This window comes from Camelina sativa, chromosome 6 (assembly GCF_030686135.1).
Source record: "Camelina sativa cultivar CO46 ecotype springtype chromosome 6, ASM3068613v1".
In the NCBI taxonomy this organism is placed as follows: domain Eukaryota; kingdom Viridiplantae; phylum Streptophyta; class Magnoliopsida; order Brassicales; family Brassicaceae; genus Camelina; species Camelina sativa.
Window position 1 is genome coordinate 20,035,400 of NC_141885.1, and position 17,681 is coordinate 20,053,080.

Sequence of the window (17,681 nt, forward strand, 5' to 3'; positions counted from 1 at the left end):
GAATTAGGACAATCCTTTATCTTTTTTTTTAGTCTGTCGGCCTCTCTAAGTTTTCGTAATCTTTCATTTAAATGGAAAAAGGGTTGTCCTTGGGGGGGGGGGGGGGGGGGGGGGGGGAAGCTAAATCTTGATTGAGATTTCGTGAGAGTTGAAGATTTAGCTTATATGGTTGATCTACAAGAAGGAGAACTCGATTACATTTCATCTTATTATATCTTCTCCAACTGTTTGTGGATCTCTTTTCGTGTATGAGCTTCTCTACCGTATCATTATAACTTTATTTCAACATGTCATATTTAGAAACATTATGTATTTCTTTGTATGAACATATAATTTAATATCTCCAATTCTAATTTTACTAAAATGGTTTAATTATTAGAGATATATTTTTTAACACTATAGTAATAATTAATAAACAATAACTGTATCTAGAAAGGCTTAAGAAACACTAAATTTGATAACGAGTTGCTACTTATATTGTAAATTAATTTTTTTTTTGTTAAATCCTATGAAAGTTATAATACAGGAAAACGAATTTTAAAATGGACGGTAAGATATTTTAACTATCCTCTTCACGATATTTTTTGTTTCTCTGTTCCGTAGTGGAATGGATCTTCAACTCCAAATAATTGGAGGAACAGGAAGATAATCTAGACCACAACATAAACTATACAATAATAACTAAAAAAAATGATAGATGTGTAATGGTCAATGAATAAAAGAATAAGAGAGAGAGGGTCTAATGTTTACACGTTTAGGGCCCAAACCAATGATGGGTCCAATATGCCAACAACTATTTCTTTATGTATATTGAGAGCAGTAGAGTAATAAGAGAGAGAGAGAGAAACCTTAATGGAGACAGAAGGACGACAGTGGCGTTACGTCAATTGTCATATTATTCAACCACTCTCACTAATCAAACTCCAAATTTTTACAATATGATAGATTTGATGATAAGTCTGGTTCTCAAATCCCAGCCGTCAGTTTATCTAAAAAATTTAGATTTTAAGGAATCTGGCCTTTCCTTATTTGGTAAGACTTAAAATATTTCTCTCTATTCTTTGTAGTTTTCCAATAGGTAAAAAAAACCTAACCTCTTTTTTTTTTTTTTCTTACATAATTACTTGCAGTGCACAATAACGTGATGACATTAATCATTTATATAGTCCACTGTTATAATTTATTTTGAAGTCATCTACACTTCAAAGTTTTATACTCAAAAGCCTAGATTTGATTCGACTGCTCTAACTTCTTTTAATGATTGTATCAGCTATGTCATCGTTAACCAACCGTTGATTTTTAACTGCTTTGAAAATTTAACAAGAATATATTACTACTGATGGGGTTAATCCCTTTGTTAACCTTGTGCTTGTGCACTTGTGTTTATAATTTCTTCAGATAAACAACACAATTCTAGTTTATAGGGGTTTATTGCTTACAAACTCGATCGGACACAGAATTTGGACTAAATTTTTCGTTGAAGTCTTCTTATACTAAAGCTAAGCTTCTGACTTTTGAAAAACGAAATAGGATGTCTGCAGTCTTTGTAGAATTATATATAGGGTAATGAAACTATTAACATCTCTGGTAAACACATGATCGATTGTAATAGTGTTTTACAAAGTATGTGAGGGAGAGAGAAGGGGTTGCTCAGACTAATAAATATGACGCTCGCTGGTTGGTACAACAGTTCTATTGAAAAGGGAGATAGAGAAACGAGTGGAAACGCATGAAGCACGTTATAAAATTTAATAATTGAGCATTCAACCGTATTCTTTGATGATTGCTTGGTTTCTTTTTTCTTATTTTTTTTTCTTCTTAAATTTCGTTGTTGTTGTTGCTGTTGTCACTTCTCAATCTTTTTTTCTTTTTAAAAGAATTTGTTATTTTAACGTTTTCGGTTTAATGCATGTTTGACGCACGTATGATGCGTCATCGGATTATCAGAACAGTTTTGGGTGACGTGGTGGCTTCCCCTCCTCGTTTCCGAAAAGGGCAAAGAAGCTAACATTAATTAAGAGCTCAGCCCTCACAAGTTGTTTCTCTTGAAGTGACGATAATGCCCTCTCGAAATAAACATGTGCTCTTAACTCTTGGTCAGTCTTTTAGGGCATGCCCATTGGTGATACTCACTTTAGTGTCTCTAACTTTTAATAAGATTAAAAATAATATTAATCTAAATTTAGATATTCAATCCATTGTTTTTATTTTTTTCCTTTCCATTAGTCATCCTTAAACATGGGTGTCTTATATAAATTTTGTTAAAGTTTTGCTGCATAACATAACATAAACAACAAGATCACACACATGTTGTCTTGTTTCACAAAAAAAGAAAGAAACAAACCTGCATAACAAAACATAAAGCTGAGATTCTTGTTCCCTTGCTAATAAAACATAAAACGACCACACACATGTCTTCCAATCACAAAAAAGGAAGGTACAAACCAATTACGTTTTATTGTTCTGAATCTGAGACATTGTCCTTCGGGTTGGAACACAAACACAACACCTGTTACGTTTCACCCAAAAGAAAGAAACATGGACAAACAAACTCGTAAATACATATAGCAAAACATAGCCAATGGTATCCGCATAGTGGTTCTCCAATTGGTGAACAAGGCTCTTATTAGTTGAAGCTTGTTGTTGACTATTATGAATGTGTCACGTAACATTGAAAGCAATAGGATTTGAGTAATAAAAACACCTCATAAACGTAGTTAGCTTACAATAACAAACATGAAACATAGGATTTGAATAATTAGTAACCAAATTATCCTAACATCTCATCTACTAGCTTCTTTCTCAGGTTGAGTTCAGGTTCGGATAGATCACTCTTAACAGAAGAGACATACGGCAGAACAAAAGAGCCAAGCTGCTTTTCAGCATAACCTTTCCAACCTTGACACACATAATTTTTTGCACATTAATCTCACATAGAGAGACACATTCAATTACATCAAAAGAGTAAAGCTGCTTACCAGGACAGGTAGAGAGGATTGTGAATTTTCGCCATCTTCAGAATTAGCTTGCTTGTAACGGCTCACAAACTCATTAGAAGCCATGGTTGTACCAAGTCCCTGCTGCAGCTTGTATCAAACACAGCTTTAACTCAGAGAGACTTCAAAAACGTAGTTAGCTTCTTGAAAACCTGAAGAGGAGAGATCTCATAGTGAACCACAAGGGAAGCTCTGGACTGTGGGGAAATAGACACAATCACGTCCTTGCCTTTACTAAGGGCAGAAAGAAACTTGTCTAAGCTTTGCTTCTCAGGCATAACAGTCTCAGCCGATGTGATGCAGCCACTGTATCATCATCATATATGAAAAACCATTACACTCTATAAAGTCTCTAAACCAACTCAGAATCAGTAAGTGAGTAGAACTGACCCTGCAAGCCAAAAGCTTTTGGTGCTATAGACGTCGCCACCGCCATTGGAGCTCATTACTTCTGCTTTACAATCCCAAGTTTCAATTTTTTTCCTCACAAATCAAAAGATTAATACCCAAAATTAGCTCCTCAAAACCCAGATTACTCAAAACAGATTCACTCAAAACAGATTCTACTCAAAACCTATTGAAACAAACAAATTCACTCAAAACCCAGATGTATGCGGACTTGTAGGAAGCAAAAATTATTCAGCAATTACTTTGACTGTGTCAACCAAATCAGCTTCTTACCTAACAGAGAAGAACCATGCTCATCGGAGAAGAAGAAGACCATGAGGAGACATCAATGTTGTCTGGAATTCGATTGGGTTGTGAATCAAATTTTGGAAAATCGATTTTGTCTTCGACGTTTCGTTTGTTTCGAAAGAGAGAAGCAAATGTATAAATAAAGAAAAAACAAAACAAACAAACGCTAGCAATAGAATTTTGACAACGTAAAGGGTCTGTAAGTATCTAATATTATCAGTGCAGAGACACAGATCTATGGAATATCAGGAATAAAACTTTTTTTATATATTTTATTATTAAAAAAAGAAAACAGATCCCATCGGGAATGCTCTTAGTGTTTTTGTTCAGTTCTCGACTCTTCCTTCTTTAGCTACAGGGACAGTATGTGACTTGTGACTATGCGAGACACATAAAAATGGAAAAGAGAAAAGCAGAATAGAATTAGCCAAATAAGGTGAATAAAGAAAGATAATTAAATTATGTGATGCTATGGTTTATATCCAGAACAAATATTATGGTGCTATTTTACATTTTGGTGCAATTTTGTATTAAGAAACAAACTGAATAAATTTAATACATCCATATACTGACATACATACACATTTCATATACGCATCTTTGTACATCTACATTATACATGCATGATGCATTGATGCATATTGTTTTTTAAAACATACGAGTACGACAGAGGTGTTCGTATTTCGTAATGTATCTTTATAGAATTCTTCTATAATAATTTTGTATTATATCGATCTCTATGATATCTATTTATATAGTTACGTTTTTTATCGTATTCCTTAGATCAAACTCTCACTCTAGATCGTATATGTAACTATTTATTTGTTATTTGGTTAATCAACTATAAGCTACTTTAGCATCTCTGTTTTCTATATTAGATAGTCAATTTGATTAACACTAAAGTTACCATACTTACATACAAACTTCAACGTACGACAAGCAAGGCTAGGTCATTCCATCCAATATAAATCATAATCTAAGAATGGAGTGATTGCCTTCTCTGACATTTGCAACGACCCAACTTGCGAGAGTGGACATTAATTAAATGCTTACTTGATCAATCCGGTTTCTAAAAGGTTCTATATCATAGATGGTGGTTAATTAGTACAGTCATGCTCAAAAACTAGGAGCCTAGCTAGAAAAGTACGTAGCAGCAAATCCTCTACGATAACCCGGCGCGATTCCGAACAAAACAGTTCCAAACTTTCCACTTTTTCATATGCTTTGGCGATATTGGACCAAACTTTCCACTTTTTTTATAGTCATCTCGCACTAATGCAAATGTGTTACGTTGTCAATTTGTCATCTTTGATTTTTTTTTGTTTTTGTCAACTCTGAAGTAGATCTTAAAATGTGAACTTTGGCATCCTATTTTAGTTCCAAAAAAAAAAAACAAAAATTAAAATTTCCCACAATGATTGGGGGGGGGGGCAAAATTACAAAAATGTAAATGTAGGATGAGAGTGGAAACTATCGATCTTTTGGGGGACCATTTGAAAAAAAAGAAGTTATACTTTTTTGTTTTTTTGTTTTTTTTTTTGGTTTCAACGTCTTTCTTTCTTTCTTTCTGGTCTCCGGGACGGGACTGGCCAAATCTTCAGATTTGCCGAAACCCCCAAATTTTGCGAAAATCCAATTTTTGACATCAGAAACCCTAATTTTCTTACCTCTATTGATTCGATTTTGTGTGTTTAGCAACGATGGACGATTACACAAGAGAGATGATGGATCTCAAGACCTTAGTCACTCGAACCCTTGAGAAGAAAGGTGTTCTCGCTAAGATCCGGGTACCAATTTCATTCCTTTTCTTGTTTTTCTCCTGTTCTGTGCAATACATTATCGAGTAACATTCAAATTTCGCTGAGATTTGTGGGGAGAGACGAGTACATTACTCTCTTTTTTTTCTAGGGTTCCTTGCTTTCAGATCGAAATGTTCGATTTTTTTTGTTAATTGCATATGCATCTGGAATCTTGATACTTTCATGTGAAATTCCCAATTACGTTGTACAGTTAATGCATTAAAGAATTGTTTTTTGTTTCTATACTTCTGCTGCTGAGAGTTTAAGTTGCTTGTGTAGGCTGAGCTCCGTGCAAGTGTGTTTGAGGCAATTGAAGAAGAGGATAGAGTGATAGAGAACAATGAAGGACTTCCTCCAGCTTTGTTGGGGAGCTGCAATGATCGTGCAAGGCAGCTTCATGCTTCTCCTTCAGGTTTTCTTTTCACAAGATTTGCTTATATCTCTCTTTTCACTTATATCCTTTGGATCTTGTCTTGGAAAATTTTGTTTGTTTCACAAGCCTGTCATGCTTTGTTAATACTCAATACCTATTGGCTTGTTCAAAATGTGAAATCGTATCTTGAAAAACGAAACTTTGATTTCTCCTATGGCTAAACACTATGAACGTTGAGGTTTTTTGCAGTTAAGTAGGTCATTTTGATCACCTTTTAACATGTTGAAATGCAGGCAGGTTACTATCTGCGTTGATTTGTGAATATTTGGACTGGGCACAACTAAATCATACGCTCAAAGTTTATCAACCAGAAAGCAATTTGGTAATAAATATAATCCCTATTTTGATTTTTTATATATTTCATTTAGTTAAGAAGATTGTGGATGAATTTTTCTCATTTATCTGGTGATTTGCCTTCTGCCTGAAACCTATGCAAAGCCAAAAGATTCGTGGAAGTCTGAGTTACGCGACTTTAGTAGCAGCAATGGTTTTGAGCTCAACAGAAATGGAGATAGTGGACCGCTCCTTTTAGATGTTCTTGAAGGATTCTTGAAGTTCGAGGTATTTCTTTCTTTTCTTCCCCTGTGAATATGTCTGCAGCCGAGTGGCAAACTGAATTTTACTATCTATAACTTCTTCTCTTGGTTTACAAGCTTTACTACCATACTTCAAACAAATTGTCCACCTGTATGTAGTATGTGATTTCTGGGTTGTAGTGTTTTCAGGTCGTGTTCTATAAGTGTAGATGACCAATACTAGTTGGTTAGCCTGAAGCTTTATAAACTTTAACGTACATAAAATCTTAGTACTTTGTACTCGCTACCTCACACTTTTCCAAGAAAAGAAAGTGTCATTGTCGAGATCAGAATTCTTCAGAGATTTGAGAAACGAGTTTAGCAAATTGCAAGCTTCGAGTTCTCTTTACATCCAAGGATTAATGTTTCCATCCTCTTACAGTTATTACCAGTCTTTTGCTATATTCTCGTCAGGTTTAGTGATCAACATTTTCTGTAATGATTTTTTCTTCAGAGCATGACGCAGGGCACGGGTGGTAGCTCAAGGAGAGAGTCAGAAACAGAGTCGTCATCAAGCCTTGAGTCTAGAAATCCTCCTCGCAGATCATCTGCTTCTGATAACTTACCTCCTCAACGAAGGTACACCTATCTCCAACACCATGCTTTGCCAAAACCAAGGGTTTTTTTTTTTTTTTTACCATTCGATGTTGCTTAGGAGTCTGACATGATCGAATTTACTTATCTTAAATAATGGCAGGCCGGCTGCTTCATCGCAAACATCAGGTTAGTCATCATTTCCCTATTTTCTTGAAGTATTGGTTAAAAATGTGTATGTTTCATGATTTTTGATAACAAATAAATTCAATATGATGTTTCAGATAGAAGAGGCGGGTTGTCTACTTCAGGGTACAGAAAAGACGAATTCAATTGGAGACACGGTAATCAAGATGCGCATGAAGAGGTAATGAGAGCTTCGGCGGCGCTAGAAAATCTTCAGCTCGATAGGAAAACTCGGAACTTAACATCGTCTTGGAGGTAAGCTTTCAAGACTCTTAACATGAATTGAAAATACCAGACTGAAATGAGAAACAAGTTGTGGGGTGAATCTGATCCATGGGGCGTGCTTGTGTTGTAGGAATGTGAGGGATGGAACAAATGAAGAAGGGAGGGATTGATTTTAGGGTATTTGGACAAAAAAAAAAGAAAATCAGCTGCTGGATTAGATAATGGTGTGTGTATGTGATATATGTATGTTCGTTATTTGCAACTTCGTTTTCAGTAGCTTCTTTATGTTTTCGCTGAACATCTGTCTCCTTAAGAACTTTGGTTGTCCCTAAAAAAAGAATGAAACAGTTAGTAGTAATGTTTTCTTCTGGAGTTGTTTTTGGGAAGAGAAAGAGTTCACAAAGAAAGCACAATGTGGTTGCATAATCACTTCCTTCTTATCTGTGTTTCTCATTAGTCCAAAATTATGTCTGTAGTGAGCTGCTCAGGTTACTTCTCTCTCTTGAAAAAAGCAAGTCTATCGAGATGAGAGTGTAGAAACTTCAATGTCATTAATCTCATTCTCTGCTCAAGACACATACAGTATTTTAAGTTAATGTTCTCAATCTTCTTCATTAGGGATCCAAAACATAATTTTGTAGATTAATTTACCCTAATTTTAAAGTGAACTTTTAAGATAAAAAGTTAAAAAAAAAATGGTTTTGTGTGAGTGAGTTCGTAATTTTGTATTTTTGAATATCTTTCTTCTTCTCTCTCATCTTCGTTTAAACTAAAGTATACCTGAGAAAGAAAGCCACTCTGGCTGATGCAACGCCGACGCTTCTCTCAAAACGGCATTTTTCAAATTCTCCGGTGACCTAAACTCCGATTGCGCCAGCAGGGATCTGTTGTTAATTTTGATCTGACCTTCGAATCAAATTTTGGCTGTGGGAAACGATACAATGGACGATTATACAAGAGAGATGATGGATCTCAAAACCTTGGTCACTCGAACCCTTGAGAAGAAAGGTGTTCTCCCTAAGATCCGGGTACCAAATTTCATTTCTTTTTCTTTCTCTTTTCGCGATTCATCTACTTCCTTTGTCCATACATTGTTCGGAATACTTCAAATTTTCCCAGAGATTATTTATTTGTACAGAGAAAAAATTAGCTTTTTATTTTTTAGGGTTCGCGCGTGCTTCGAGATCTTTGCTTAGTGGATCTAATGTCTTTTACATATTCTCGATGATCTTAGTTTACTTATGGATCTGAATTACCCATCTTTTTTTTTTTTTTTTATCATATTTTGAAATTGAGTCTATGTGAAAATTTTGTGTCTCTATAGGCTGAGCTCCGTGCGAGTGTGTTTGAGGCAATTGAAGAAGAGGATAGAGTGATAGAGAACAATGAAGGACTACCTCCAGCTTTGTTGGGAAGCTGCAATGATCGTGCAAGGCAGCTTCATGCTTCTCCTTCAGGTTTCTTTCACTACTTTTTGCCTATATCTCTCTTTGAATGGTTTGGTTCTAAATGGCAAGTCTTAGTTTGGATATCTTTCTTAGTTTGGATATCTTTCTTAATACTATTGGCTTGATAAGAAATGTGTTTCCTTTTTCCTGTCGGGTGAAATTGTGTTAAGACTTAAGACCAAAGCTTAGCTTGCTTCTATGTATAGGCAATGTGAACATTAAGGTTTTTGTGCTGTTGAAGTAGGTCATCTTGATCACTTTATGAATGTTCAAATGCAGGCAGGTTGTTATCTGCATTGATTTGTGAATATTTGGACTGGGCGCAACTTAATCACACCCTCAAAGTTTATCAACCAGAATGCAATTCGGTAATCAATATATTTCATTTTCTTTGATTTTTTCTAGTATTTACTTAAAAGTAGGTTGAAAGATGAACTTTTTAACTGATGTTGTGATCTGCATTCTGCCTGAAAACCTATGCACAGGCAAAAGATTCTTGGAAGTCTGAGGTACGTGACTTTAGTAGCAGCAATGGTTTTGAGCTCAACAGAAATGGAGATAGTGGACCGCTTCTTTTAGATGTTCTTGAAGGATTCTTGAAGTTCGAGGTATTTCTTCTGTTTTTCACTCTCAAGATGTTTGAAGAATACCTCCAGCTTTTTTTTTTCTCTGTTTTACAACCATACTTCTTACAAATTACAGTAGTCCAGCAATGGTACTGTGATTTCTGGGCGTTTGTGTTTTCGTTTCCTATTCTCTAAGTGAAGATGACCAATACCTGTTGATTACAATCCTAGTTTTACAAATACCAAATTAGATAAAATCTTGTTATTTGTACTCACGACCTCACGGTTTTTTACCAAGTAAATAAAGTGTCTTACTCGAGATTAGAAATTTTCAGAGATTTGAATAACAAGTTTGGTGAATTCCAAGATCAAAGTTCTTGTCACATCCAAGGATTATGTTTCCAGTAAAAACATTCTAATATTAATTAGTAATCACTCTTCAGAACATGACGCAGGTCATGGGTGGTAACTCAAGGAGAGAATCTGAAACGGAGTCCTCATCAAGCCTGGACTCAAGAAATCCTCCTCGGAGATCATCTGCTTCTGATAGCTTACCTCCTCAACGAAGGTAACTCCAAACTCAACGTTTTGCCATATCAAAGATGCTTAATCTTTCATGTTGCTTATGGGTGTGGCATGCTTGATTAAAATGGGCAGGCCGGTTTCTGCATCTCAAGCATCGGGAACCGCTACCTCAGGGTACAGAAAAGACGAATACAATTGGAGAAACGACAGTGAAGATGTGCCGGAAGAAGTGATGAGAGCTTCGACGGCACTGGAAAGTCTCCAGCTCGACAGGAAAACTCGGAACCTAACATCATCTTGGAGGTAAGCTTCCAAGAATCTTCTTATATTCCTATATACCTTACAAGTTGGATCAAATCCAAGATTGAACTGAAAAGCAAGTTGTGATATTCTGATCCCCATTGGTGTTTGGGTTGTGGTTCAGGAATGTGGGGGATGGAACAAGTGAAGAAGAAGGGAAAGATTGATCAAGGCTTTCGTTAAAACTCAGCTTGTGAATTAGTAGTATACGTTGATATATATAATGTATGTGTGTTGTCTTTTTGTTTTATGTATGGTTTTAAATGTTTGCAAATTGCAACTGGTTTCTTTATCTTTTTGTTTGTCGTGTTTTTGTCTGAGCAAACGAAATGGTTTGACAAAGCTTTTGAAAAAAAAGTAAGATTTATGGATATAATTTCCAACCAAATGCTATTTTGTCCTCAATAAAACATGTCCTAATGTTCAAATTAGGACACAAAACTTTAAAAACAATATACAAATTTTAGTGTCATATCTCATATCTTTCAATTTCATAAAGATAAATTTTAATTATTTTTTGACAATCTATATTAACATTTTTGCATCAGTTTTGGTAAAAAAGGCTTGGAGTTAAGATATATTTACATTCCATGCCATTGTAATTAAGACATTTAAAAAGAAAATAAAGGAAAATTTTGAAATAAGCAAAAATCGTGTATGAAAATACATGTTTTCCTAATATATCTGAACAAAATTAATTTCTATTTTCCTTTTTAATTACAAGTTTTAAATCTATATATAGATGAGGACCCACCCGATGTGCAGATTTAAAGTTTTATAAATGAAATTAAATTTATTAAAATTTGTTGTATGTTATATATAAATTTTATTTTTGTTATAATATACTGATTTATATCCATTTACAAATCTTTTATGTATGTTACTATTAAAAATATATTTTTTATACCTAAATGTACTCTTGTATGTTACAAAAATACTCCCCCTATCTCTAATAGATTGATGTTTAGAAGCTTTTACACATTTTAAGAAAACAATGATTACTGAGTTTAAATATATTTTTTTTTTGACTAAAGAGATATTATTTAATTTTAAACCAATAACAATTCAAAATTTTAAATATTTTCAATGATTACTTCTTGAAGTTTACAAAACATCAATCTTTGTGAGACAAAAAAATATCCCAAAACATCAATTTTATGAGACAGAGGGAGTATTCTTTATCACCATCTAGAAACTGTCTATATAAACACATTAAGCCAAGTATATTACTTTCACTTCTGCATAGTTTTTTAATTACTAAAATTGTTGGCTCAAAAAACAATTTGAATAAAAATTATATTACATAATATACTAATCAATGATGTATCATCACAATAATGTATGACCACCATGGAGAAAACATCGGCTCCGCCTTCATCCCTTATGGAGAGAACCTTGCGTCCAACCTCCTCCACCATAGAGAGAACTTTGGCTTCATCTTTATCCCTTGGAGAGATAACCTTGCGTCCAATCTCCTCCACCTTCCTCTCTTGCGGAGATAACATTGTGTCTAACCTTCTCTACCATAGGGAGAACCTTGGCTCTGCCCTCCTCCTATGTGGAGAAAATATGTTCACGTCTTTTTGCTATCTCAAAATGGCTTGTTCCGATAACCATTGAAAGTAGAAACAATTTTCTAACTTCACATAAAAATCTTTTGATAGTAACTAATGTTAAATTTCCCAATGTATTCGTGATAGTAACTATGCCAAAGTAAAAGTAAAATAGTTAGCTTAATGTGTTTATGGATAACATAATATACTAATCAATGATGTATCATCACAATAATGTATGACCGCCATGGAAAAAACCTCGGCTCCGCCCTCATCCCTTGTGGAGAGAACCTTGCGTCCAACTTCCTCCATCATAAAGAAAACCTTGGCTCCGTCTTCCTCCCTTGGAGAGATAACCTTGTATCATGGAGAGAACCTTGGCTCCGTCTTCCTCCCTTGGAGAGATAACCTTGCGTCCAACCTCCTCCATCTTCTTCTGTTGGGTAGATAACCTTATGTCCAACTTTCTCCACCAAAGAGAAAACCTCGGCTCTGCCCTCATCCTGTGTGGAGAGAAAATAATCACGTCTTTTTGCTATCTCAAAATAGCTTGCTCCGATGACCAATGAACGTCAAAACCTTTTTCAATCGTCACAAAATCTTTTGATAGTAACTAATGCTAAATTTCTCAATTTATTCGTGGAAGTGTCTTTGACTCACCATGATGTAGCCTCTGTCTCTGTAACGCTTCAACCGCCACATTTTTTAGTGCGCCCATGTCTACTCTCAGTCCATGGGCCCACCTTCCCAAGTGGGCCCTATATCTATTCTCGGCTTGTGGACCAACCCATATTCGATTGCCGGTTTGTTACGTCTGGAAGTCTTTAAAAACTTGATTACCGACCTTACAAATCAACAAATGATATTTTCTTGTGTTTTGTCTTCACTCGCACAATTTCGACAATCACTTCTAGAAAGGTCACCATCATGAAGTTCTCTCAAGACCCTTGACTGAAAAAATAAGTGCATATTGGATTTTGGTGACGTATATGGCTAAATCAATTCTTTTAAACATTTCCGCAAACTAGGATGTCAGAGTCTTTGAGCTCCTATGGATCTATCAACAACGATTTATTTTTTTCCAATCTATCTATATATGTTTGTTGTACGCTTGTGTTTGATTACCCTATTTTATCAATTCATTAGGTTGATGAGCTTCTATTCGTTATCTCCCTTTGAGATATAATGAATAATGGTAACAATTATGTTTGCAAAAAAAAAGAAAGGTTTATGACCAACCAATCAAGGTTGAGAAATTGAAAGAAAATTAATTTGGTATAATTAAAGAAACAATAGAAAATTATAAGCATGTTAATATATGAATCCCAAATTATTCAAAAATTAAAATATAAATTAAAACAATCTAAAAATACTATAATAAATTTTAAAATACAGTATTAGAAAAAGAAGACTCATGTATTAATCTTTTTTTTGGTCAACATATTAATCTTACCTGTTCCCAACTGAAAAAGGAGAAAGTGGTAGAAAATTTTGGCTTAAGAAAATAAAAAAAAATTACCTTCCCATTAAAATATATTCCCAATTAAACAAAGTTGAAAGCAATGTTTTTGAATAAATTATTTAAATATGAGACGTTCTTTGATTATATAGAAGTGAGTACAAAATTTAGAATTAATAATTAAAAGTATATTTTCCTTAATCCTTTTTCTATTTTTTTTAATAATTAATCACTTAAAATTAAAAATAAGTAAATAATATTATAATTTCGAATTTTATTAAATATATATATATATATATATAAATAGATATATATATATATATATATATATAATCTCTTTATAATTATTTTAAAAAACTTTGTTATTTTTTCTAAATTCTGAAATTTTTTATAATTATATTTTTACTTTATTAATATTTTTTAAAACAAAATACTTTCTTTTTGTTTTAATCAAATTCTTCCTATTAAATATTTACACATGTCAAAATCTCAAATTAATAATTTGACACATGTCAAAATCTTGTTAATGTCTAACTTTCAAAACCCAACTTTATATAATAAGATATCAGGTATAGAATTTTAAAATGGTAAGATAGATTACTAAATTAACAAGCAATTGAAAATTCTTGATAATAAAGGTATGTAGTTAATTACAGCAATTACATTCATAACTGTTAGCATATTTCATAATAATTTTCCAAATCATACAAAACATATGCAAAATGATGATATTTTAAAGATATTTTTAATTTTCTAACCAAGATTTTCGGAAACTACTCATAGAAAAAATCTTCGTTTTCTTAAACCATTATAAATACTTCTCATCAGCAAACCAGTTTTTATACGACAACGTTAAACGACAATGAAAAGGTGATTTATATGCTACTTATTATGTTTTCTTTATTTTTCTTGTTACTATTTTTTTTTTTGGTTTCATATTTTGTCCTCTCTAATATTATTTTTTTTATATTAGGTTGTTAGGACTTAGGATCCGTGATTCTGTCAAAATTTAACCGGCGAGTAATTTTTTATTATCATGATATGTTGCCTATTTCTAGGGTACTTTTAAGAAAAGTTAAAAATACTGATTAGAAAAACTTAAAAACAAACAACTAATGTAGGTTTCAATGAGGTGTCTCATAATCAAGACGACTAAAAAAATGATCTAGGAATGACTCTGGAAATTTACATCTATTTTATTTTGGTTCGTTGCCTATTTTAAATTTTAATTATGATTAAAAAAACGCAGTCCATATTGTATTTAAAACATGCTGCATTTTTAAAATGTAGGTGACACATTCCCAAGATATTAAAAAGGAGTACAATTTGGAAATTTTTTACCATCCAAGTTACAATCATTTGGTCTATTATTTTTAATATGTATGTTTTATGGATTGTCAAATTCGTGATTATTGATTTACATTATACTTTGATATAACATCCTCATTTATTGTATTTTTATGTTTTTCTAATCATTATTCCACATACTTCATAGGTTTAAAGAACAAAAATTGTCTCATGGTATAACACGGGCTAAATCCTAGAATGCAAAACTATGATGATTTATATGTTGACAATTTTAAAAGATACTCAATTCTAGATCGATAATAAATTATTATGGACGGGTCAAATAGCGAGATAGATTTTGGTCAACTAGTAAATATAAATTTAATATATCACTAATTTGTCGTTACAATACGGGTAATTCATCATTTCATTTGTTTGTTTTATTAATATTAAAAAATTATATCTATATCATATTAAATTGATTAAATTACGATTATGTAAAAAAAAATTATCTCGCGGTATACTACGGTCAAATCTTAAAATCAACAATCAAAATATAATTATATAAACTTAAACACTAAAATATATATTTATATATATATATAACTAAATTTTTTAAAAACAAATTAGTTAAAAATCACGGGTTAAAATCTTGTTTAATTTTAAAATGATAAAACCTTTTCATTAACTTTTAATTATCTTTTTGATTTTGTTAGGAAAAAAAAACAAGGAACAGGGGTGTTAGGGTTTTAAAGCATATCCTTATTTGTTTTCTGCTCTCCTCTTCTTAAGTCACTCTCTCGCTCGGACTCAAAACTAGTCTCCGGCGTCGCCTCAATTCTCAGTCTCTCTCTCCGGTAAGTCACAAACTAGCTTTTTTTCTTTCAATTCTCTCTTTTATCAGTTTCTTAGTTTCACTTTGTTCAGTCTCTTAAGCTACCTGCGGAACATACTCGCCATTGCCTCTCTCTGTATGCTCTTAAATCTTTATTCGCTTGAAAGTTTTAGCCTTTTTGTTAATTTACTGCTCTCTACCTCTCTCTTATTGTATTTGCTACTGTTGAAGTCATGGAAGCTCGGATTTTGCATTCTTCTTCTTCTTCCTGCTTTTCGTCTCTTCACAACACTCTCAATCGTTACCGTTTCTCCTCTGTGTCATCACCGAACCCTCTCTCCGTCAGCTTCACTCAGACGACGAGAGCAAGGACTAAGGTATCTCGTGTTTTATCCATGTCGAAGAAAGATGATGAATCCATGTCGAAGAAAGATGATGAGCCTGATAGTCTCACTTACAAAGATTCTGGTGTAGATATCGATGCTGGGGCTGAGCTTGTTAAACGAATCGCAAAGATGGCTCCTGGGATAGGAGGATTTGGTGGTCTCTTCCCATTTGGTATATATATATTTATTAAAACTGCAAACTTTTCACCTGAATGTTGAATTTTTTTGTCTTCTGATGAATAAAGTGTGTGTGTGTGTGTGGCTTTGTTTGAGCAGGTGATGAGTTTCTCGTAGCTGGTACGGATGGTGTAGGGACTAAATTGAAATTGGCATTTGAAACTGGAATTCATGACACCATTGGAATCGACTTGGTAAAGATATTGTATTTTGTGTGTGTGTGTGTTATGCTAAGCCCCCAAACAAGACTTAATGGTTTTGCTTTTTTTTGTTGTTGTTGTTATAGGTTGCTATGAGTGTGAATGATATTATTACTTCTGGTGCAAAGCCTATGTTTTTCCTAGATTACTTTGCTACTAGTCGTCTTGATGTAGACCTTGCAGAAAAGGTACCATTTGTTTCATCTCTTTTAATCTTGACTTTGAGCTTGCTTTAGGACTTGGTATTGATGTATGATTATTTGTTTCCAGGTCATTAAAGGGATTGTTGAAGGTTGTCGGCAATCAGAATGTGCTCTCTTAGGGGGAGAGGTATGTGTTACAGTTGAACTCTATTGCAGGTTCTGACAATGTAGTTTACTCATATTGTCATGATTTTTTTGTTTTGGTTGTGTTTAGACTGCAGAGATGCCTGACTTTTATGCAGAGGGCGAGTACGATCTCAGTGGGTTTGCTGTAGGCAGAGTAAAGAAAACGTCTGTTATCAACGGAAAAAACATTGTTGCTGGAGATGTTCTTATTGGCCTCCCGTCTAGTGGCGTTCATTCCAATGGTTTCTCTTTAGTAAGAAGGTAAAAGTTAGCGATACTGGACGTTTTATAGTCTTATGGCTTCACGCCTCTTAACCACATTCCATTGGCATCCCAATCGTTTCAGGGTGTTGGCTCGAAGCAATCTTTCGCTGAATGATGCGCTTCCAGGTGGATCAACTACCCTTGGTGAAGCTCTAATGGCACCTACTGTCATTTATGTAAAACAGGTTGGTTTTCTTGTCTACAGAAATTTCATCATGACATTTGTAACAATTCTGTAACTCCCTCTCTCTGCTATTCACAGGTACTTGACATAATCAGTAGAGGAGGAGTGAAGGGGATAGCTCATATAACAGGTGGAGGTTTCACAGATAACATTCCCCGAGTCTTCCCTGATGGTTTAGGTGCTGTTATTCACACCGATGCTTGGGAACTTCCACCTTTGTTCAAATGGATCCAACAGGTAACAACAACGAAGAGAGAATCATAAATACCTCAGAACAGAAAGATTATGTTTATACATCAGAATGTTTGATTTGTTTTCTGGTTTGTTATTTAGTCTGGGAGGATAGAAGACAGTGAGATGAGACGAACGTTTAATCTGGGAATAGGGATGGTTTTGGTGGTTAGTCCAGAGGCAGCTTCGCGAATACTACAAGAAGCCAAGAATGGGGACTATGTCGCCTATCGCGTAGGAGAGGTTATAAACGGTGAAGGCGTAACCTATCAGTAGAATGCTGCGTGTACTCTTTTTTTTCTGTGTTCTTGAAGTTTTTGTTTCCCACAGTTCTTTAAGAATGGAGTAATTGTGTACGGTTTTATGAGGTTACAAACCATGAGATGAGGCATTTTTGGAAACGTCGTTCTAATTTTATAATAACATAACCAATGCAATTGGTATGAGTTTTAAAGCTCATGGCTGCACTTCATATGTTGAAGGAAATTATCGT

The 17,681-nt window shown here is 34.0% G+C and overlaps 4 protein-coding genes and 1 long non-coding RNA gene across 12 annotated transcripts; 4 read left to right on the top strand and 1 right to left on the bottom strand.

Annotated features, from left to right (window-relative positions):
- Nucleotides 1-2,629: 2,629 nt before the first annotated feature.
- LOC104791778 (protein NAR1-like) lies at nucleotides 2,630-4,039 on the bottom strand. Of its 2 annotated transcripts, XM_087453421.1 has the most exons (5): nucleotides 3,678-4,039; nucleotides 3,387-3,479; nucleotides 3,149-3,302; nucleotides 2,979-3,077; nucleotides 2,630-2,898 (listed from the first exon to the last, which is right to left on the bottom strand). In XM_087453421.1, exons 2-5 carry the CDS (start codon nucleotides 3,440-3,442, stop codon nucleotides 2,803-2,805), a joined length of 405 nt encoding a protein of 134 aa, XP_087309547.1. In that variant the 5' UTR covers nucleotides 3,443-3,479; nucleotides 3,678-4,039; the 3' UTR covers nucleotides 2,630-2,802. The 2 variants fall into 2 exon arrangements, with proteins under 2 accessions (XP_087309547.1, XP_087309546.1); XM_087453420.1 differs by having other exon boundaries at nucleotides 3,387-4,039.
- A 1,136-nt stretch (nucleotides 4,040-5,175) lies between these two features.
- On the top strand, nucleotides 5,176-7,802 carry LOC104791779 (protein TONNEAU 1a-like). The gene is made up of 8 exons (XM_087453422.1): nucleotides 5,176-5,479; nucleotides 5,771-5,903; nucleotides 6,158-6,246; nucleotides 6,363-6,485; nucleotides 6,954-7,078; nucleotides 7,197-7,222; nucleotides 7,318-7,474; nucleotides 7,575-7,802. Exons 1-8 carry the CDS (start codon nucleotides 5,393-5,395, stop codon nucleotides 7,612-7,614), a joined length of 780 nt encoding a protein of 259 aa, XP_087309548.1. The 5' UTR covers nucleotides 5,176-5,392; the 3' UTR covers nucleotides 7,615-7,802.
- An 85-nt stretch (nucleotides 7,803-7,887) lies between these two features.
- LOC104791781 (protein TONNEAU 1b) lies at nucleotides 7,888-10,671 on the top strand. Of its 2 annotated transcripts, none has more exons than XM_010517752.3 (7): nucleotides 7,888-8,472; nucleotides 8,769-8,901; nucleotides 9,172-9,260; nucleotides 9,378-9,500; nucleotides 9,914-10,026; nucleotides 10,116-10,286; nucleotides 10,408-10,671. In XM_010517752.3, the coding sequence occupies exons 1-7, from the start codon at nucleotides 8,386-8,388 to the stop codon at nucleotides 10,448-10,450; spliced, it is 759 nt and encodes a 252-aa protein (XP_010516054.1). In that variant the 5' UTR covers nucleotides 7,888-8,385; the 3' UTR covers nucleotides 10,451-10,671. The 2 variants fall into 2 exon arrangements, with proteins under 2 accessions (XP_010516054.1, XP_010516053.1); XM_010517751.3 differs by having other exon boundaries at nucleotides 8,118-8,472; nucleotides 9,902-10,026.
- A 3,744-nt stretch (nucleotides 10,672-14,415) lies between these two features.
- On the top strand, nucleotides 14,416-14,728 carry LOC147942840 (uncharacterized). Its single transcript, XR_015559276.1, has 2 exons — nucleotides 14,416-14,499; nucleotides 14,586-14,728. It is a non-coding gene; the product is annotated as an uncharacterized LOC147942840 (long non-coding RNA).
- A 540-nt stretch (nucleotides 14,729-15,268) lies between these two features.
- Nucleotides 15,269-17,642, top strand: LOC104712115 (phosphoribosylformylglycinamidine cyclo-ligase, chloroplastic). Of its 6 annotated transcripts, none has more exons than XM_087453410.1 (11): nucleotides 15,313-15,439; nucleotides 15,510-15,553; nucleotides 15,649-15,794; nucleotides 15,880-15,975; nucleotides 16,080-16,174; nucleotides 16,267-16,368; nucleotides 16,451-16,510; nucleotides 16,598-16,770; nucleotides 16,856-16,958; nucleotides 17,036-17,194; nucleotides 17,291-17,642. In XM_087453410.1, the coding sequence occupies exons 4-11, from the start codon at nucleotides 15,933-15,935 to the stop codon at nucleotides 17,462-17,464; spliced, it is 909 nt and encodes a 302-aa protein (XP_087309536.1). In that variant the 5' UTR covers nucleotides 15,313-15,439; nucleotides 15,510-15,553; nucleotides 15,649-15,794; nucleotides 15,880-15,932; the 3' UTR covers nucleotides 17,465-17,642. The 6 variants fall into 6 exon arrangements, with proteins under 6 accessions (XP_010516056.1, XP_010516055.1, XP_087309536.1 ...); XM_087453412.1 differs by having other exon boundaries at nucleotides 15,892-15,975; XM_010517754.3 differs by having other exon boundaries at nucleotides 15,269-15,439; nucleotides 15,649-15,975.
- Nucleotides 17,643-17,681: the final 39 nt, after the last annotated feature.

Coding starts and splice junctions, on each gene's coding strand:
- LOC104791779 (XM_087453422.1), top strand. CDS start 5,393: ATGGACGATTACACAAGAGAGATGATGGATCTCAAGACCTTAGTCACT. Junction 6,247..6,362: donor ATCAACCAGAAAGCAATTTG/GTAATAAATATA, acceptor ACCTATGCAAAG/CCAAAAGATTCGTGGAAGTC. Junction 7,079..7,196: donor AACTTACCTCCTCAACGAAG/GTACACCTATCT, acceptor AAATAATGGCAG/GCCGGCTGCTTCATCGCAAA.
- LOC104791778 (XM_087453421.1), bottom strand. CDS start 3,442: ATGAGCTCCAATGGCGGTGGCGACGTCTATAGCACCAAAAGCTTTTGG. Junction 3,078..3,148: donor ATGAGATCTCTCCTCTTCAG/GTTTTCAAGAAG, acceptor AAGCTGCAGCAG/GGACTTGGTACAACCATGGC. Junction 2,899..2,978: donor AATCCTCTCTACCTGTCCTG/GTAAGCAGCTTT, acceptor ATGTGTGTCAAG/GTTGGAAAGGTTATGCTGAA.
- LOC104791781 (XM_010517751.3), top strand. CDS start 8,386: ATGGACGATTATACAAGAGAGATGATGGATCTCAAAACCTTGGTCACT. Junction 8,473..8,768: donor GTGTTCTCCCTAAGATCCGG/GTACCAAATTTC, acceptor GTGTCTCTATAG/GCTGAGCTCCGTGCGAGTGT. Junction 9,501..9,901: donor AAGGATTCTTGAAGTTCGAG/GTATTTCTTCTG, acceptor ATCACTCTTCAG/AACATGACGCAGGTCATGGG.
- LOC104712115 (XM_010517754.3), top strand. CDS start 15,651: ATGGAAGCTCGGATTTTGCATTCTTCTTCTTCTTCCTGCTTTTCGTCT. Junction 16,511..16,597: donor GTGCTCTCTTAGGGGGAGAG/GTATGTGTTACA, acceptor GGTTGTGTTTAG/ACTGCAGAGATGCCTGACTT. Junction 17,195..17,290: donor TGTTCAAATGGATCCAACAG/GTAACAACAACG, acceptor TTTGTTATTTAG/TCTGGGAGGATAGAAGACAG.